Consider the following 20049-nt stretch of genomic DNA (forward strand, 5'->3'; position numbering starts at 1 on the left):
GATGGTTTGAGTTCTTGGGGACTCAAGCAAAACACTCCCTCAGTCCTATTTCTCATCCAATGCATATTATAAGCATAAAGCAAACAGGAAGCATTGCTTTGTCCCTCTTCTGAGGCCTCTTCCAGCAGCACAGAATGATATAATAGAACAGACTCCAAATTAAAAAGTGTTAAAAATAGCTATACTGTAACCAATCTTCTGTCCAGGTATAGGTTAAGGGCTTTTTCCTCTGATAGCAGTGACTTTTCAAATGGATGAATATGTCAACTGTGTGTCTCAGTTAAATATCACTGTCACCAGCAGGATAACTACTATTAGTCTGCTATAGGTAAATCAGTTGAGACTTGTATTGCAAGTAATCAACAATGTACCTTAATCAATTGGAGGAATTGCTCCAGAGCAGCAATAGGTTGACTCCTATCCAAAAGGATTATAACTTAACAGAAGGCAGTGGGGAAGTGCCCAAAATCAAAATACTACTCCAGATAATATAATATGTATTAGGTCTTTTTAAACATTCTTGCTTAATCACAGGGTATTATTCTTTGCAGTTTGGTAGAATATGGAATAAAATGTAACTGTGTTATTATAATCAGTATGAGACAGCATCCTTCCATTTCTTAATGTAAATTTTGTGCTTGTGAATATTTCCAGATGGGAACAGCCCTGGGGATCTGAGTTGTTTATTTTTACAACATGCTACAAATTAGACGAAATAATGCAGATTTCCTCCTGATGTTCCCCCAAGTTCTTTCATTGCTGAAGTACAAAAGTTGCCTTACTCATTATAGGGGAAAAGTAGCTCTAGCTCCCTTCAAATTGTAGATTTTTCTCATTAAACTCAGGAACTGAACTTTTTCATTTCATTCGATATGAATTTAATAAACATATACTTTCATATACGGTGAATCTGTTGACATATGCCAGCTATTGTATCTGACTCGTATCTAACCAATAGAATACTTTAGATATACAACATACCATATATAAATTATAATTGGTGGAAAAACTTTTGCTCTAAATACAGGTTTGATTTAATGAAATCATCTGTTCCATCAAAATATGGAATTTTTAAAGGAATTTATTAGAAGAAGGCATCTACTGAAAGCTCTGTTACTATGATTAGGGAAGGAAAGATCAAAACTGAGGCTTAAAAATAAACAGAATTACCTAGCATACATTGCCATTTTTCTACAAATTCTTAAAGAATTTGCACAGATCAGTATAAAATTCCAACATTTCATTAATGTGATTTTTGTTTTAAATTGTTTTTAAGAATTGAGACATTATGTGGCTTTTTGCTATCTTGTTCTCAAGTGTCAGAAACAAATGACTTAGGTGTCCTATAAGACAAATGTTCTTTAATCACCTAATGCACTAATCTATACTTAACCTAAGTCCTAAATTAAGTATCCTACAAAAATATAACTTAATCAAGAAACAACCATCAATCACATAAGCATTTGATGAACAGATTTAAGAAACCATTGACTGGCAGACGGTTGTCAGCATTGAAGAAGTTGCATCCCTCTTTAAAAAATAGCATGTTTCAGCTGTGCACTGGTAATAGAATTTTAAAGGAAGATATACAATGATCTCATATTTTATTGAAATTATTTCCCCCCCATTTGCTCCAGCTCATCAAGGGTAACATAAAAATGCAGATCAGGCAAAAACATAATCCTCAATTTGGATCCAGCAGTTTTTATTCTAATATGTTTTTCTGGAAATATTAAAATTTATTATAGTTTAGTTTCCATTAAAGTTTAATGATGATGTGTGTAGTGAAGCCTATATTGTGTCTTCGTTTTAATTTTGTTTGGTTATTGAGTTCATCATCTGCTCAGGAATTTCACATCCACAGAAAGCAATACCATGGTCAACAACAACAACAACAAAGAAACAGCAAAGATGGCATGCACAGATAGGATAGCCCTTAAATTACTTAGAGTCTGACCTCTGCTGGATCACCAAAGAAAGTCTTTCTATACAAAAGAAAAAACAAAGTGGTAGCTGTGGTTGGATTTTAGATTATAATTACTGAATCTCAGAGTGCAAATGAGAGTTACGCTAATATCCTATTCTCTTTCCCTTCTCTTCCCTTCCCGAATATTTGACTAACTAATATTGTCCTCCCATTTGCTTCCGTATAGAATATAAAACATGTTGTTCTATTTGTACTTTTGTTAAATAATAATCTAAATAGATTGGGATATGTACAAGAAACCCAGAGCTCCCAGCGATATCACATCCTATATTTTATTATATTACTTTTAAGAGAAAATGGAGGGAGACTCAGGGCTGCTCTTTATAGTAGTAGCCACATACTGTATATAATGCCCAGTTTTTCTGGAATCTCAGGTGTTGCAATGTGGAATGTTTTCACCCCATTCTATATTAAGTATAAGTCATCTATTTAAGAGCTTTCAAAATGACTGGCAATTCTATTCTGATTTCCCAAAAAAGCTGTTTACTGCTCTGTTGAAGTAATGGATTTACTAATCCATCAGAGCCTGCTAAAATGATCAATACTTCAGTTCTGGACAACCATGGAATATTCTATAATGTCACAAAATATATCTGTTTCTTTAATGTACAGTATTAAGATCCTCTATATTTTTTTTATGGCTCGAAATTGTCTCTTGTTTGTAAAACAAGATAATGTATATCTGAAGCATCATGTCATTATACAGAAATGTTTTATTACATATGAATTACAGAGAAATTCCACATAATGCAGAATTCACCATTTGTTTTTATTAAGCTACCTCTATCCCACCATGCACACCCTCAACAAAGGACTAAGAGCATTCTCACACCTATTTCTTTTCCTAGGTTTCCTCTAATATAAGCAGGGGGGAAAAACATTAGTAAACCCACTGGGATGTTTTTTTTCCTCATGGCTTTAAAGTTCTAAGGGAGAGATAAGAGCCAACAGCAAATAACTGGATTTAGAATAAACTCAGAAATTATCACACAGGCCTTTCCTCTGCCACAATTTGTCAAATCTGCTGATAGGAAACAAATTCTATTCATAAAGATTTTATTTGGGGAGGGCTCTCTTGTGACTTGGTAGCAATTCAATTATAGTTTTGTGAGATAGTGAGCCCGGAGAGGGAATCCAGACTGACAAGAAATATGACAGGACAGTTACAGAGTGTTTATGCAATTAAACTTTCACTGACAATACCTGCAGAATGATGAATGCATGGGCGGAGGTATTTGTGCACAAGCAATGCCCCACAAGTATTACACATTTTTCATTATTATACAACTGTTCAGCCCTTGCAAGAATAGCCTGGAGTGTCTTGGAAAAGTGTTCCCTTTTTCAGCATGTTAACCAAATGTTTTCTTTTCTTTCTTTTCCTTTTTTTCCCAGTGGGTTTTAATGTGCCAGGTGATAAAAGAACATCTATTTTAGTGAAATGTTTCTAGCAGATTAAGATTTAGCATGAGTTTGACACATATTAATTTTGAATTCTTAAACAGGTTTTATTCTTTTTCTACCTGAAACTTTATATCATTTCCAAACTGAATGGATATTGCATAATTAAACTGAAAGGTTATTCATTTTATGCATATAAGTGCAAAGGGCATCATAAATGTGGGGTTCTACTGATTGTAGATTAAGAAAGAAAGGAGAAACTTAAAAAGCCTTTTGTAGTAAACCACAAAAGCTTATAGACTAGATTAATATGGTTAGTTAATCATCCCTATTATAGCATGTCTGTCTTCCAGGGATATATAAAATCAGAAGGCTTATTTGAAAAGCACTAAAAGATTATGCTGAGTTCCCCGAGATATTACAATCGTCATTTTCAATTTTCATGTGAAGTGGCTAGTTTGTTTTTGAATTTTTTTAAAGCATACTTCTAAAGTGTATTGATCTGGATTAGTCTGTTCATTAAAAAAATGTTTTGTGGAACTTAGTTAATTTATACCAGTCTTATCTTTCTTTTTTCAAAAGGGTGAAATTGTAGAGGGAAAAAGGTGCTATTGTAATGAGAATTCATATCATACAAACCTAATCTACACATGACTAATGCTTTGAGTTTATGTAGACAGCACATTATATAATGTCTTTGACAAGAGCAATTAGAAATATGTGCCGGATCATATTCCTTAAACTTGAATAGCACTACTTAAAATACCTCAATTATTCAAACTTACAAATCTGTTAAAATCACTTTGATTATATTGCAGTATTTGAATAAAACACTGAAGGTAGCCCGTATTTTTGGTGTACGTATATTCAGGAATGCTTCTAAACTCCAATCATTAGAGAAGCTTTGATGCAAATGTATAGTGTTTTCTCAGTAGACTGGCTTTCTTCCAGCTGCAGTCATAACAATTAAGAGCACTGGAAGGGGATGAATATCTTAATGTACACCAAAAAATATATCCAATTAATTCAACAGGGTCTGATGTAGTTGGAAATGCAGTTTCATACATGAATCATCAGCAGAACATGTGGAAGTGTTCATATGTTGAAGATTACTTATATCCACTGATCCTTCTTAATAAATTAGCTGAATTATTTTAGCTTCCGGTTGTAAATAATAGTATTAAAGCTAAATGCAAAAAGTGCAATCATATATGCTGAACCATAGCTGAGCTATAGTTTTCAACTATTTGAAAGAGGTAAATTGTTATGGTTCAGAGTGTGCTGGGAAGTGATGCGTCTGTATTGTTGAGTGTCCATTTATATGTGAATAAATAATATGAACACAAATATTGGTGGCGATTTCTCAACCCCAAGATATATTTTGCAGTTATTGTAGAACCAAAATGCTTTTTATATGGACAAAATATGCAGCCGCCCAGCCACTAACCTTGAATTAAAAAAGTTATAATGTGTTTTAAAATGTATTTTTTCTTGAAACTTATTTTCCACAAAAAGTCGATACCTTTCTACCCCAAAATTGTTTTCATGTTACTTAAATGTTGGAAATTGCATGGCTGTGTTCCTTTCTTTTCAAAAAAACTAGACCTAATCCTGTTAATTCAAAGTGAATAACAAACAGGACTAAGACTTTTCCCAAGTTGTTACATTTATTCAACCTGCTTGTGTTTTGTTCTTCATCATAATTATTTCCAAGTCAAATCTGTGCTGATTTCCTTGTGGACTTACATACCTCTGACTAACTTAAAGAATTGAGCTGGGATAATTCACACTATTCCTTGGGGGTCATGTTCTCTGTTTTTTTCCAAGGACATTTTTATTACAAAGCTGATGAAATTTGCATATTAATTCATTTCTTTCAATTTTTTAAGATTAAATGTTGTCAACATGTATCAGTGCAAGACTCTGACAGTGCTGATGAAATGGGTCAGTCAAGCTTGAACATTTAGAGTAATGCAGCCATCTGCAACCTCCAAACCCCTTGTGTAGTTTAGTGCTACCAATGCAACTTGATTAAAAAAACTTTTATTCAATGAAAGATATTGAAACATTATCTATAAAATGATATGTGATATTGTTGCCGTTTGTGAGAACAAAATACGCTGTCATATATTTGATAATGATTCTAAGTATCTCCTTGAGGATGAAGTTAGTGAGCTTGTCAATCACAATTAAACTCCAGTAGGGAAAGTTAGATTCTTGCTAGTCTATAAACATAGATGTGTTATACAATGTAAAGTAATACTTTTGAACCAAAAGGTTGATGATATTACACTGAGCTTAATGTTGTTGTTTTTTGGGGTGGGCTTTCATTGTTTAAACAGCAGTGTTGAATTATTAGAGTTAGTTCGTCTCTTTATTAAATATAACCATATTTTGATATTTGTATTTGTATTCCGCGTACTTTCAAGATTCTGGATGGCTTACAACTATAAAAGTAGTTGTATAATAAAAATAATCAATTGAAGCAACAGTTAAAATTACATGCCTACTGTCTTCGTAATTCAGGTTAAAGCAACAAAGGCCCCAGAGAATCACAGTTTTAGAGCCCCATCTAAAGGATGGAGATGATTCCCATGAAGGGGGCAGGGAGACAAGATGTTCCAGAGTGAGGTGGATGTTACCAGGATGGCAATGCATTTTGAATTATTGTTTTCAAATGTATAATTTTTTTCAGTGTACCAAAGTTTCTGCTCTTGGTTTTGACCTACTGATACCCTTACATTATTATTGGTTTCTATGTAAGCCATTATGTAAGCCAAGATTTTCCATTATGTTAGTAATTCCTTAGAACTTTAATGTTCAATTTAATCAAATGAGGACAAAGTCAACATGCTTTGCATATAGGCACTACTGCTGATTTTCTGCACACTGCCACCTCCTGCGTGGATGCAAATCAGCATAGCTTTGTTTGCAACAAAGAGATATTTCTAGTGATTAGGAATACAGGGTTTAAAACAACAATTGGTTTCATCGATAGATTTAAATTAATCAATTAATTATTGAATTAAAATATTTTTTATTTTTGCTTCCTGTTTTTTCAGAACCAGGTTTTAAATGCTTTAAAGCTGCAATCTTCTATCAGCTGGGAGTAAGCCTCACTGAATTTCATAGCTTTGAATAGGAATTTATAACAGTGCTATTACTTATTCCAAATAAAATCACATATACACATAAAAGTTAATTAATATTTCTTTCTCACAACCTTTTCTAAGGTTTTATCTAGTACTGTTTTTTTGTAAGCTTAGATCTAATAAAATTTTAGAGAAAATTTCTCTAAATTTTGGAGTCCACCCAAAAATACATTACTGGGTGGACTCCAATGGCATTCTGACTTTAGAAGCCTTGTTCCTTACTGACTAAACAATTCCCCTTAATTCTGCAACTCTCCACAAATTCCAAATCTGTTGCAAAGTTTGCCTCAGTTTCCGATAAAAGATTTGAGGATATGAATGGAGAGTCCACAGGCAGAGAAAAGAAAGAAAGTCCCTTTGCACTAATAAAAGTCTGACAGCATGACATTAGATCCACTTATTATTTATGCTCATACACACATTCAATTGATGAATTAATCAATTAATCAAGAAAAATTCATATTATTAATCAGTTGACAGTCCTATTAATAATCTATGAGCCTAGTCATAGAGAAACTGTGTGTAGAGAAAAGATCGCTCATCAGTTTCTCAGTAATATATTTGAACAATTAAGCTAGGGAGTTTTCATGGATCCCACAACTATCTTTCTGTTCCCACAACTATTTGTCTGTTATGCTCATTTGAACTTTCTGCAAAAGTTCAGAAGGCCCATGACAGTTCACCAAGGATGTTTGTTTTTGGTTTTGATCTCCTAGCAGTAGAGCAGTAGCTTTGACCGTGACTGTTCTTCTAGGTTAGTTGCATGCATAGAGCATTTTAAAAATGCATGTCTTTCATGCTGGACAATTTTTTTAAAAAAAGAGTTGTTAAGTATTCGACTATTAAATATTTTTATTTTATAATAACAAATATCTGGATTGCACCAACGTTCACATATAAAGAAAAATAGAAGGAGAGCTGTACATATACAGAATATTGCATTGGAAAATCAAAATCTGGCTTCATATTGTAGACTTTGAAAATGTCAGTTATGAAATATTTAGACCATGCAACACAGTCTTCGACTTTTGGTTATAAAATTTTAATTTCATGAGTTGCTAGCTGTCCAATTGTTCAATACTTGTAATACTACAAATCTATGGTTATCGGCTTCTAAACTTTAAACCCAATTAGTGATTCTGTTAAAACTAAAGTACAATGACTTGTCAGATACACATATATACTATAATTTGTTATCTATTTCTGCACAACTCACAACTATTTTTTACATGAATCATACCCAGTTAACTGCCATATGCTAGATTACAAAGACAAACAGAATCATTCAGCCCATGTGTGTATTTATTTTGACACCAGCCTTTGTTACTGTGTCTGTATATACCTGTGTTTCCCCGAAAATATTTTTTTGCCACCAAAAATGGTACCGGGTCTTATTTTCGGGTGGGGATGTTGTCCACTGACTCACTTCATTTGCATGCATCACTCCTGGCCTCCTTTTTGCTGTCATAGTCCCTTTAGGAACTTCTTTAGCCGGCAAGGCCACCAAAGCTTTCCTGAAGGCCTCTCTAAACAATAACAAAGCTCCAGATCAATCCGGAGCTCTGTTATCAGCTAGAGAGACCTTCAGGAAAGGCCTTTAGGAAAGGCCTCTGCAGCCGATAACAGAGCTCTGGATCGATCAGGAACTCTGTTACTGGCTTCAGAAAATCCTTGCTGGCTGCAGAAGAAATTTGGTGAGGTGTGCCTGGTTACAACTGTCTGAAGGTAAGTGGTAGGGCAGCTCCACACACACACCATCCTTACTCTAGCTTAATTTTTAGGTGCACCTTGGAGTGGGCAGGGTCTTAATTAGGGCTTAGTTTGGAGGGTAGGGCACATGTGTAACAGTCAAGCTAGGACTTACTTTTGGAGTAGGTGGTATTTTTGGGGAAACACAGTATTCCTAAAGAAAAATTCTGAAAAGACGCCTTTTTTATAAGTATCTCTTAAGATCAAGGAAGCATTTCATAATTTTAATACAGACCTTGAAATAGTCCTCTACTTAGGGCTGTTCATTCAGTGACCATTTAAAATTACGAAGACACTGAACAAAAGGAATTATAATCCTTGCCTGAAGTTATGGCTGTTGCCATGATAGAAAATTTTGGTGCTTGGGAGTGTGCCTCCCCTTGTAACCAAGGGGACACTGCAGCTCCCCTCCATCTGCATATTTCTCCCCCATCTCAGCTGCCCACCTGGCCCACCAATGTCCACAAAGCTACTGCAGTCCTGAAGGCATCAGCATGCTCCTTGACTACTTCTCCCCATCCCACCACACCTGGGTGATCTGAGCGCCCTCCCTTTCTTTACCCCACCATGCCTGTGAGGCCTGGGCTCCCTACCTACACCACCACATCCTGATTTACTAGATTTCCATGCATCTGTGGACACTGGGCCTCCCCACATGATAGCATAACAGTCGCAATTTGGCAAGCCGGGATTGTGGTAGTTGAGCAAAACGGTCACATGGGCATCTCACTTAATGACAGTTTTGTTCAACAGCTTAGATTTCACTCCCAATTCTGGTTTTAAATCAAAGACTGCCTATATGCAGTATGAGGGGGTAGGGATGTGTAGTCTTTTGTTCCAGCACTTTAAAAAAATGTCTTCAATTAATGATAAGGAACATATCCTTATTATTCATGAAAGCAAAGTAAAAAATTTCTGTCAGAGGTTTTTCTCTTTCTGCCCTTAATTTCAGGAATATTGGCTCTTAAGGATGAGGAAATGTTAGACATAATTGGTAGAAGAGAATGCAGGAGGAAGGGAATAAGTTACAGATTTTTTTAAATATATATATATTTGTATAATCCATACCTGTAGTGAAAAAACAACACCAACGAAAACTAAGAGGCTGTGGAAAATGTATTACAATATGGATAGAACAATCGCAGAAGAAATTTATGAGCAAAGGAAGTACCCCATAAAATTTGTGAGTTTATTAGAAATTTAAGTGGGTTATTTTCAAAACTACCCGAATTGTAAAAGCTGAAATTGTGGTACTTTTAAAGATAGATTTGATGAATGAGTATAAGTACTGAATTGGCACAAAACTATACACAATTCAATATACATAAAGGGTATTTCTGGAATTCAAGTAGATTGGATTTAATTTTTTCAAATGCCTAACTTCCTTTCAAAGACAGGAACAATAATTTCTTATACACTAACATTTGCAATGTCAATTACTAAAAGAGGCAGACAAATTCCCCAAAAACCTGGATTGCATCTACCGGTAACAGTGTTCCTGCACATGTCATCATAATATCTAGGTTCAATTTATTTGAAAATTTACTTCCACACAAACTATAGACTTTGAATAATGAGACTGGCAGCAAATACTGTAAATTAAATAAAATAAAATAAATAATAAACTATATTATATAGATAGTATATATGATCTATATCAGGGGTCTCCAACTGTGGCAACTTTGCTGGCTGAGGAATTCTGGGAGTTGAAGTCCACAAGTCTTAAAGTTGCCAAGGTTGGAGACCCCTGATCTATTTAACATAAAACTATATAAAGAACTTGGACCTCAAATGTAAGTCTCAGATTTTGAAAAAGTCAAGACTCACTGAGAAGAGAAAAAGAAACACTATGAGGCCTCCTGAAATCATTTTATTCAATTCATAAAATTCTACATTCATAATTTAAAATTGTATTATTTCTTTGTTTAAACATAATAGCGAATCAGAGCATTTCAGTTTAGCTTACGGCTTTCCTATCCTCCACCCATCCAGTTCAACTTTTCTTTATCAGACTTCATATGTAATTCAACATATTATCATGGGTTGTAAAAAGTTTTTAAAAAGACTTCCATAGTTAGTTAACATAATGTTCAGCTATTTTTAGTTTTGTCTACAATACAGGCAAGAGAGAGAGAGAGGAAGAGATTTCCACTGTTCAGCTATTTCAAAGGCCATCTTAAATCACTGACATAATGGCAGATTTTGAAATCTGGGCATTCATCATGATAATTTCCTGTTCACATCCCTAGAGCTGGTGCAAAAATGCAGGCAGCTGTGTTGATACATTATATGTCTCTGTTTGTTTATAATGGGTTTTAATTGCCCATTCAAAACCAAGCAGGCCCAGAATGTGTTACATTATCACCAGAATAACTATCAATAATGTGGCTGGAAGAAATGGTTTCTCTCTCAACTCAAGTTTTCAGCTAAACTGAGATGGAACAAGGAAACCTGTTCCATAAGAGACTGTTACTATCTCTGCTTTAACTATTGCATAAAATACTCACAGGAAATTGTCAAATGTCTAATATTTCATCCATGTGAACCTTGTCTCCACTGCAACACATTCTTGCTTTTCCAAACACAAATTCAGCTTTGCAGATGTACAAGTGGATAAAATGTGCCTCTCACTGTTTTCATATTATAATACTAATCATAAATGGGTGCAATCTAAAAATTGGCCTTTGCTGCACCAATAAGGTGCTTGAAACAGAAATTGGGGAGTGCACTGCTGCCCTTGAATTTGTGCATAGCTATTATTCTATTAAACGAACTATGAACACAGATGCCCTTTTAAATCTAAATTCTAAGTTAACATAATAATTGCTTAGTTATTTCTCCTATATGTTATTTCTCCTATATAATATTTAGCAATATTGTGATGAAACGAGCCTTCTTTCCATCAAATCTCAGGGGTTGCCACAAAGAAGAGGGAGTCGGGCTGTTCTCCAAAGCACCTGAGGGTAGAACAAGAAGCAATGGGTGGAAACTGATCAAAGAAAGAAGCAACTTAGAACTAAGGAGAAATTTCCTGACAGTTAGAACAATTAATAAGTGGAACGACTTACCTGCAGAAGTTGTGAATGCTCCAACACTGGAAATTTTTAAGAAAATGTTGGATGACCATCTGACTGAGATGGTGTAGGGTTTCCAGCCAGGGCAGGGGGTTGGACTAGAAGGCCTCCAAGGTCCCTTCCAACTCTGTTGTTATTATTATTATTATTATAAATGAGATTCATTTGGTTTATTTAATATTTATTTCTCGAGAAATAGTGGCAGCAAAGGGGTGTTGGTCTTACCTGAGACACACCTTCTCATTGGGTAGAGACAGCAGCCAGGAATGGGTTTATTTAATATTTCTTTCTCAAGAAATAGTGGAAGAAAAAAAGAATCTACCTTGTACCCGAGGAAGGAATTCCAGAATGTCTTTACATCAGCAATTTTAGAAACAATAGATATGTATATCTGTGACAGATGTACAATTTGCAGCTGCCAACGTCTTGCATGTAATTTGTGCAAAATTTGTTTTGTACTAAGTAGAGCACTATATGGCAGTTGGTCTGAAAAAGATTGTTGACTTCTGATCTCTGGCAGTGTTTAGATAATGTGGGGGGAGATAAGCAATCTCATTTCATGTGCAATCTACACAGGATGCACATATACCACATATATTGAGGACATTTGAAATTAATTTAATTAAATATAATCTATGGCTGCATTGCCTTTTTCATGGTTAGGTCTGCTTGCTCTGTGAGTGGCATGCCAAGGTCCTAAAAGTGGCCAAATCCAAGATAAACCTTGTCTGAGCAAGGACAAAATTATTTATTTAAAGTTAATTTTTATGTAATTTAATTTGAATGTAAGTATACATTTAATTAAACTTGAATTAAACTAATTAAACACAGCTAACGTGATTACTCTCCATCTAAAGCAAGGTTTTTCTTTCTATTTCTTTCACATAAAAATTACAGGATGTTGGCAGTCCTTGGAGATTAAGTACGGCAGTTTTTCTTCTCTTTTTTTTGCACTTGGATTTGGATCTTGTTGTGAAGCAAATGATACTTCACATAGTCTATTGTCTTGGTGTCCTGCAGCTGCAAAAATAATGCTATTGTCTTCCAACTGCCTGCAATATAATATTAGGGGGCTTAACATCTTTTGTAGCTTCTCTATTTATTATTACATTATGTAATTCCATGTAGCTCATGTCTTTTCTCTGCACTATTTGTTTAGTTGTTTTTGAGATTGAAATTGCCATGTAGGAATGTGTCTGCCCTGGAATCTAGATCAATTTCCCTCATTGTGATGTATTGGAAAGAATGAGCACTTGTGGTGAAAAACATAATTTCAATAAACAATGAAGAAAGAGTTCCCTGCTTTAAATTGGAGGTCTATCAGTGGATCTGCTTTGAGGCACTTGGTCTAATTGTTTGACATCGATCTATTATAATTTCATTTGCACAGCAGTAATATTTTATTATATCAAATTGTATTTTGTCATTAATGTTAATGTCCTATTCAGAAGTAAACCTAAGTGAATTTAATTGAATTTATTCCTAAACAGGTATGAGTAAGACTTCAGCCTGAGAAATTAAGGAAAATAATAATTTCTTATATTTTTCCTTTTGAGGAGATTAATGGACATGTTATTTTCTTACAGATAAACATGCTGGTTGCTGTTGAAAAAAAATCTGCCTTTACTTGTAAATTATACTATTTACTATTAATACTATTCATAGAATTCAGTTTTGGGATGAAAAGTTTAGTAAGAAAAGTTCATTTATGAAGGACAAATATAAAACAAATATCTCCCTTACTTACATCTTAAAGAAAAAAGATAGTTTCCTCTAACATAAAATGTAGAAGAACAGTATCTTGTACAATTGGCATATATTCTTATTGTTTTGTTTATATTAAAATATTTGCCATGTATGTTAAATGAGCAAACTGAACAAACTACACATGGCCAAGTAAATCATAATGGCTATAATTCAAGATTTTGTTCGTTTGTTTCCCTGTGGGTTCATAGTTTATATGGCAGGAAGTACACTGATATTAAATTTCCAGGAAACCCATTGTGAAATATACGAAAATAGAAATACTGGCTGAGGAATAATAGCATATAGATTGTGCAAAAGGTCTGAATCTATAAAATCTGCAGCTAATTATATGGTTTGGGAATTTCATACATAAGTCCAGAATACCAGAGGAGAAGAAAGATAGAATGCAGGAAATTGGATTAATTTAGAATAATGGGAGGGGAAAAACTATTTATTCCTCTGTAGCAACATAAAATAATCTTCTCCAATTATATCAAAGCTTTACTTGTATTAATTCATAGAAAATTTATTATGCCCCGATAAAAATTAAATTGCTCCCTTCAGGGGAAGTTCATACTTTGGTCTCAGGGTTTTTCCCCAATTTTATTTTTATTTCTTGGAGCAATAGTAGTCTTGTAGGATGGTTGCATTGTCAGCATTTATCCTGAAACTCTTGGATATTAGTTTTGACTGCAGTCACCTTTCTGACAAGTGTTGTTGCGAGTGTGGTTTATATCCCTGTTCAGGGTGATTTCTGATGATAATGCTCTATCTATCTCACTGCTTCACACTAAATTATAGATGCCATGATGACAGGACAAACAGTATTCAGGTGCTAATCTCTACTTCCTTTGTGTGATGTCTGTGCCTTTCCCACGACATGAGTGAGTTAAAATTAGGAAGAGAAAATATGCAAAATATTTCTGCTTAAAAATAATGTTCTGACAGTTATTAAACAAGTAATATGTCATTTAATCACCCAAAGGGATTATTTTAAATGAGTAGACAGAAAGAATAATTTTCTTAACACATTCTTGCCCTAGAGTCCTACTATAATGGATCTTCACTTGCCAAATTAAGAAGTTATAATTCAGGGTTATAATCAGGATCTATCTTTTTTAGAATGTTATATACAGCTGACCTTCGTGACATAAGTTCTCAGACAAAAAGATACAGATGTGATACCATGTCCACAGTTTATATGATTTCTGCTGCCACTTGTGGGGTGGGGGGGAGTCTTCTTTTATATATATATAAACTTCCTATGTGGTGCGTTGTTGTTGTTTTTTTAACTTTTCTTGGCCACTAAAGGCAGTAGCCAATCAGTTTTGTTTTATTTGAAGCTACATATTTTACTACTACTAGATTACTACTAGGTTCAAACTAGTAGTTCCTGTAAACAGTTCATTAAGTTTAGGAGCTATTGAAATCCTAGCATTCAGCAGTATTGCAAAGGACATATGTAAAGTCTCTCTTTTTAAAAATGATATGCAGAGAAGTGTAGATGCCTTTACACTTGTACACTTTGTAGATGCCTTATGGTATGCCTTTATTAACAGGAGACACCTAAGAATGGTCCTATTTTATTACATCTATTGGTGGCACAGCATAAACTCTGGTTGTTTTTAAATAAATACTACAAAGGAGTTGTAATTAGTTGAGCTGGCTTACCATACAGTGCTGTAAACAGCAGTTACAAATTCTGGCTTCACCTGTGCATGGTTATCTTCCTCTCTTGTCTAACTCTTTGCCTCTTAGGCTCAAGATCCAGATAGATCTGGAAAGACTTGAACACAGAGCCCTATCTAAAAAATGAAATTCAGTGTGTAGAAAAATAAGATTTTTACACTTAGGCAAGAAAAAACAAATGTACAGATGGAGATTACGTGCAACCTGGCTTAATAGCAATAACTGTCAGAGAGATCTTGGAGTCCTAGTGGACAATCATTTAAATTATGAGCCAACAGTGTGGGGAAGCAGCCAAAAGAAGCCAATGCAATACTAGGTTGCATTAACAGAGGGATAGAATCAAGATCACATGAAGTGTTAATAAAGCCTTAGTAAGACCACACTTAAAGTACTGCATCCAGTTTTGCTCACCATATTATCAGAAAGATGTAGAGACTCTGGAAAGGGTACAGAAAAGAGCAACAAAGATGATTGGGGGCTGGAGGCTAAATAATATGAAGACCGGTTGCAGGAATTGGGCATGTCTAGTCTAGTGAAAAGAAGGAATGGGGGTGAATGCTAGCAGTGTTCCTATATCTAAGGGCTTGCCACAAAGAAAGTGGGGGGGGGGGTCAACCTGTTTTCCAAAGCACCAGAAGGCAAGACAAGAAACAATGGATGGAAACTAATCAAGGAGCGAAACAACCCAAACCAAGGAGAAATTTCCTAGCAGTGAGAATGATTAACTAGTAGAACGGCTTGCCTTCAGAAACTCCATCATTGGAGGCTTTTAAGAAGAAATTGGACAGCCACTGGTCTGGAATGAACAGGAGGTTGGACTAGAAGACCTCCAAGGTCCCTTCCAACTCTGTTATACTGTTAATCTGCCTCCTTTCTCTTTGGTTATTTAGCCAAGGGTGTTCCACAAGTTTCACATGAACAATAGTAAGCAAAAATAATCTATTCTCTCTTTTGCTCCAAGAAAAGGTGATAACACATATTGGCTTAGTCCATTCCAGCTTCCCTATAAACTTAGAAATGAAGGGTGAGAGACAGAAAATCACTGTAAAACGTTGGAACACAACTTCTGGGAGTTCAGCTTATCATAGTTTTCAAAGAACTCATGGGAAGTTGACACCATGACTCTTCTTCTGTTTAGTGTTTATTTTATCATGGTTTTCATGCCACTTATATCACACTTTTTTTAAACTAATAGAACAGGTAGATCTGATATATTTTATACTTCCTTTTTATTTGCAGATACAGATACAGCTGTTACACTTAGTGTGGCCAAATTTTGTGCTGTGGCTTGTCCAGTCCACCAAATGACTCTTCAGGAATCGGGTTAGTGACAAGTTATTGAGGCCCTGAGCTTTATCTGGATCTTCGAACGTGTTTTTATCCCAATGTTTTCTTTGATTGTTGTGTTTATGTTTTGGACTTCTCAATAACAGAGATTTGATTTGAAAGCAAGATGTATATGCTGAAGACATATAGTATAAAATACAGCTTTCCAGAGTTCCCATATTATCTCATTCAAGCTTTGCAATCAAATCAGGTTCTTCAATGAGAGTCTTTGGAACTCTGTTTACAAGGTGATTCATAAAATACCCTCTACTGTTTTTTAGGAGAACCCTAAAGAGGTTTTATTATTTTGTTTGAACAACATCTACAGCAAACTGTGATGATGCCAGAATCGTAACATATATATCATGGTGTCATCACATGAATGCCACCATTTTGTACTCTCTATGTACGATACTGATACATGTGGGAGTTACTTTTTCAGCTGATTTAGTTTATATTTAATATGAATATACATACCATACATACACACACATACACACGCGTACACACACACTTGTTATAGAATTTTAAGTGGTATTAATTACAAATGCCATTGTTAAGAAGAACATCACAAAGATGAGTTTTAATTATGTTCTTTAAAAAGTTGATCATCCCAATGACCATGTAGTCTAGCAATCTGTTTTGGACCATGCCCATATCTTTTGTTGCCAAAATTAATAATAATTTTTTGGGGGGAAACATACTTGCCTCGAATCTTCTGTCAATTTAATGGACTTTGTGTGTGTCTGTGTGAGCCTTCAAGTCAGCGTTGACTAGTCCCTGCAGTTTTCTTGGCAAGGTTTTTCAGAAGTGGTTTGCAATTGCCTTCTTATTGAGGCTGAGAGAGAGTGACTAGCCCAAGGTGACCCAGCTGCTTTGAATCTAAGCAGGACTAGAATTCCCAGTCTTCCAGTTTCTAGGCTGGTGCCTTAATCATTCAAACCAAACTGGATCTCTAAATTGACTTAATCAAATTCATATAAGTGGCACAAAGAATTCTCCCACACACACACATTTTTTCAACAGAAATATGGAGTTACTATTAATTTTACTTCTCTATTGGCTGATAAAAACTGGATTAAAAAATGCATGAAAAAGTTAAAAATATTACATCTTGAAACAATCTAAGCAGAAATTGAAATTAAAAATAAAGGGTAGGCAAAAGAAAAATAGCTAAATATTGTAAACAAATAGCATGAGCTATACTTTTATAACACATGTCTCTGAGGATTTTTTTCATTTATCTTTTGAGAGAGACATTCTTATTACAAGATGCATTCACTAAAATTAATTGTTTATTAAGAATTAATTAAAAAGGTTTGCATTGGTCTAATTGAATTGGGACCATCTTTCTCACTGCTTTGAACTTACAGGTGCTGCTGTGGTTGTAGTTAAGATGTTAGAATATTGCTTTACTCCATTGCAAAGGGTTCTGTCAAGAAAATCTTTAATATAAAAATAAAAAGCAGTTCATGCATAAAGCATGATGCCCTGAAGCATATTAGATCTGTTTATCTCTGTGTTTAAAATGAACAGTACCTGGTATAGTTTACATAACAAGGCAGGGATCAGCTTGATAAAGCATTTATATCACCAGGGGAACACACTGGCTCATTTCCTCCACACTGTTCTGCATGACTAGCTTGCCCGCCAGCATAATAGCAAACAAAGTTTTAATAGGTCAAGAGCAGAGTAGCCAGTTCTGTTATAATAAAGGATGTTGTTGATTGCTCTTCTGTTTGGTTTTTTTGCTTGCTTTTTTCCCCTGTTTTGCTTTATGAGAATATTTATGGGGCTAATTATTGGTTGAGGCTTATGTACATAAGAACTTCCCAAACGGTACCACGAATAAGTCTGTTATCTGAAAAGAAACGGTATCCTTTGATTCCTTGAAAAGATTAAGAAATGTGCTAAGGCTTAAGCTGTCCTGTTGCCCTTCAGATGACTTTGAACTGCAGTTCCCAGAATTTCTAGGCACCTGCCGCCTGGCATTAGTGGAAGTTGTAGTCCAAATCTGTTTGGATTGGTGCCGGGTTGAGAAAGGCTCACATTTGTAAGAGCAAAAGCTGTTTCATCAAATGCAAGTGAAGCCAAATGGCCATGAATGTAATCATTCAGATAGTTACAAATTGAACTGACATGAGGCATTATATTTGTCAGCTATAGATTTCATTATCCTTCACAGCAGAGAAGAGTCATTTGGTCAAATGTATTTTATATACTGGGTAAAATGCATGGTTCGCAAATGAAAAGTTGTACACATAGATCTCATTTAGTGACTGCCTCAGACAGTGACCAGTTGCAGTTACAACAGTGATGAATAAGTTACTTTGCAACTAGTGCCTGCATTTAAGACAGTTGCAGTTCACCATTACAGTTAGTACACATTATCTTGTTCCTGATGGTTTTTTGTTGTTGTTGTCTTCCTTCATAGAGCGAAGAGATTGCCTAAGCAAGCTGTCTCTTCCTGAACTGCTATTCTCCACACCACAGTGCATCCTTAAAAAGTGCTAACTGCACCATAACAAGCTCAGCTCAATGACCTTAATTAACCTGCTGGTAGATATTGCCTGTAACTGACAAGACTTTGATTAGTTTCACACCTTCCACTTTTCTTTGTCTCCTAAGTAGCTCTGGGCTCAGAACTGTGCTACAGAGAGAGAGAGAGAGAGAGAGAGAGAGAGAGAGAGAGAGAGAGAGAGAATGTATTCTTTATTGGCCAAGTGTGATTGGACACACAAGGAATTTGTCTTTGGTGCATATGCTCTCAGTGTACATAAAAAGAAAAGATACATTCGTCAAGAATCATAAGATACAACTCTTAATGATAGTCATAGGGTACAAATAAGCAATTGAATCATACTAGGAAACAATCAATATAAATTGTAAGGATACAGCAACAAGTTACAGTCATAAGTGGAAGGAGATGGGTGATAGGAACGATGAGAAGATTAATAGTAATAGCAATGCAGACTTAATGAATATTTTGACAGTGTTGAGGGAATTATTTGTTTAGCAGAGCGATGGCGTTCAGGAAAAAATTATTCTTATGTCTAGTTCTGGTGTGCAATGCTCTATAATGTCGTTTTGAGGGTAGGAGTTGAAACAATTGATGTTCAGGATGCAAGGGATCTGTAAATATTTTCACAGCCCTCTTTTTGACTCGTGCAATATACAGGTCCTCAATGGAAGGCAGGTTGGTAGTAATTGTTCTTCTGCAGTTCTAATTATCCTCTGAAGTCTGTATCTGTCTTGTTGGGTTGCAGAACCAAACCAGACAGTTATAGAGGTGCAGATGACAGACTCAATAATTCCTCTGTAGAACTGGATCAGCAGCTCCTTGGGCAGTTGGAGATTTCTGAGTTGGTGCAGAAAGGACATTTGTGCTTTTTTGATGATGTTTTTTATGTTATTAGTTGTCCATTTTAGGTCTTGAGATATGATAGAAATAGCCAGTACTAGCACATTCTTTTCAATGTATATTCCCTGTTGTATATGTGTTTACTCTCTTTGTGATCCCTTTAGTTCCAACAAATGTAAATATAGGCATTATTTTTCTTCTTGCTAATTATCCCAGCAGCAGGTTGAGCATTCCAGAAGAGGGTGGGGGTGGGAGTGGGGTGACGGTTATTGTTGACTTTCTTTGTGAGTCAAATTCTGGAAACTTTCCTGCCATTTGAACTCATCAGCTGTTTCTGGTCACATCATTCTGATGTTGTTAAAAAGAAAAGCTGAAATGAAATTATAGGCAGTTATAGACATGCGGTTTTTCCCTAAGCCATTGCTTTGTTTAATGACTGAGTTGCCTGTTCCAATTGTGATCATTAAATGAAGATTATCTTAGAGCATGAAGGAGTCTGTTCATTGAAAGAAAAATTAAATATTAATAGAAACAGAATTATTATCAAAACAATGTTAAATGGAGGTG

General features: G+C 35.1%; 1 protein-coding gene across 3 annotated transcripts in view; it reads left to right on the plus strand.

Moving 5' to 3' along the window:
- The window catches only part of NPAS3 (neuronal PAS domain protein 3), an 805304-nt gene that overhangs the window by 695819 nt on the left and 89436 nt on the right, over positions 1-20049 (plus strand). For 2 of the 3 annotated variants that reach the window (XM_058162237.1, XM_058162238.1), the window contains one exon: positions 16035-16118. The exons of the other annotated variant lie outside the window; for it this stretch is intronic. In XM_058162237.1, the coding sequence (XP_058018220.1) occupies positions 16035-16118 (84 nt within the window). The remainder of the gene's footprint in view (positions 1-16034; positions 16119-20049) is intronic. 3 annotated transcript variants of the gene reach the window in all.

Source organism: Ahaetulla prasina, chromosome 1, assembly GCF_028640845.1.
Source record: "Ahaetulla prasina isolate Xishuangbanna chromosome 1, ASM2864084v1, whole genome shotgun sequence".
Lineage (NCBI taxonomy): Eukaryota > Metazoa > Chordata > Lepidosauria > Squamata > Colubridae > Ahaetulla > Ahaetulla prasina.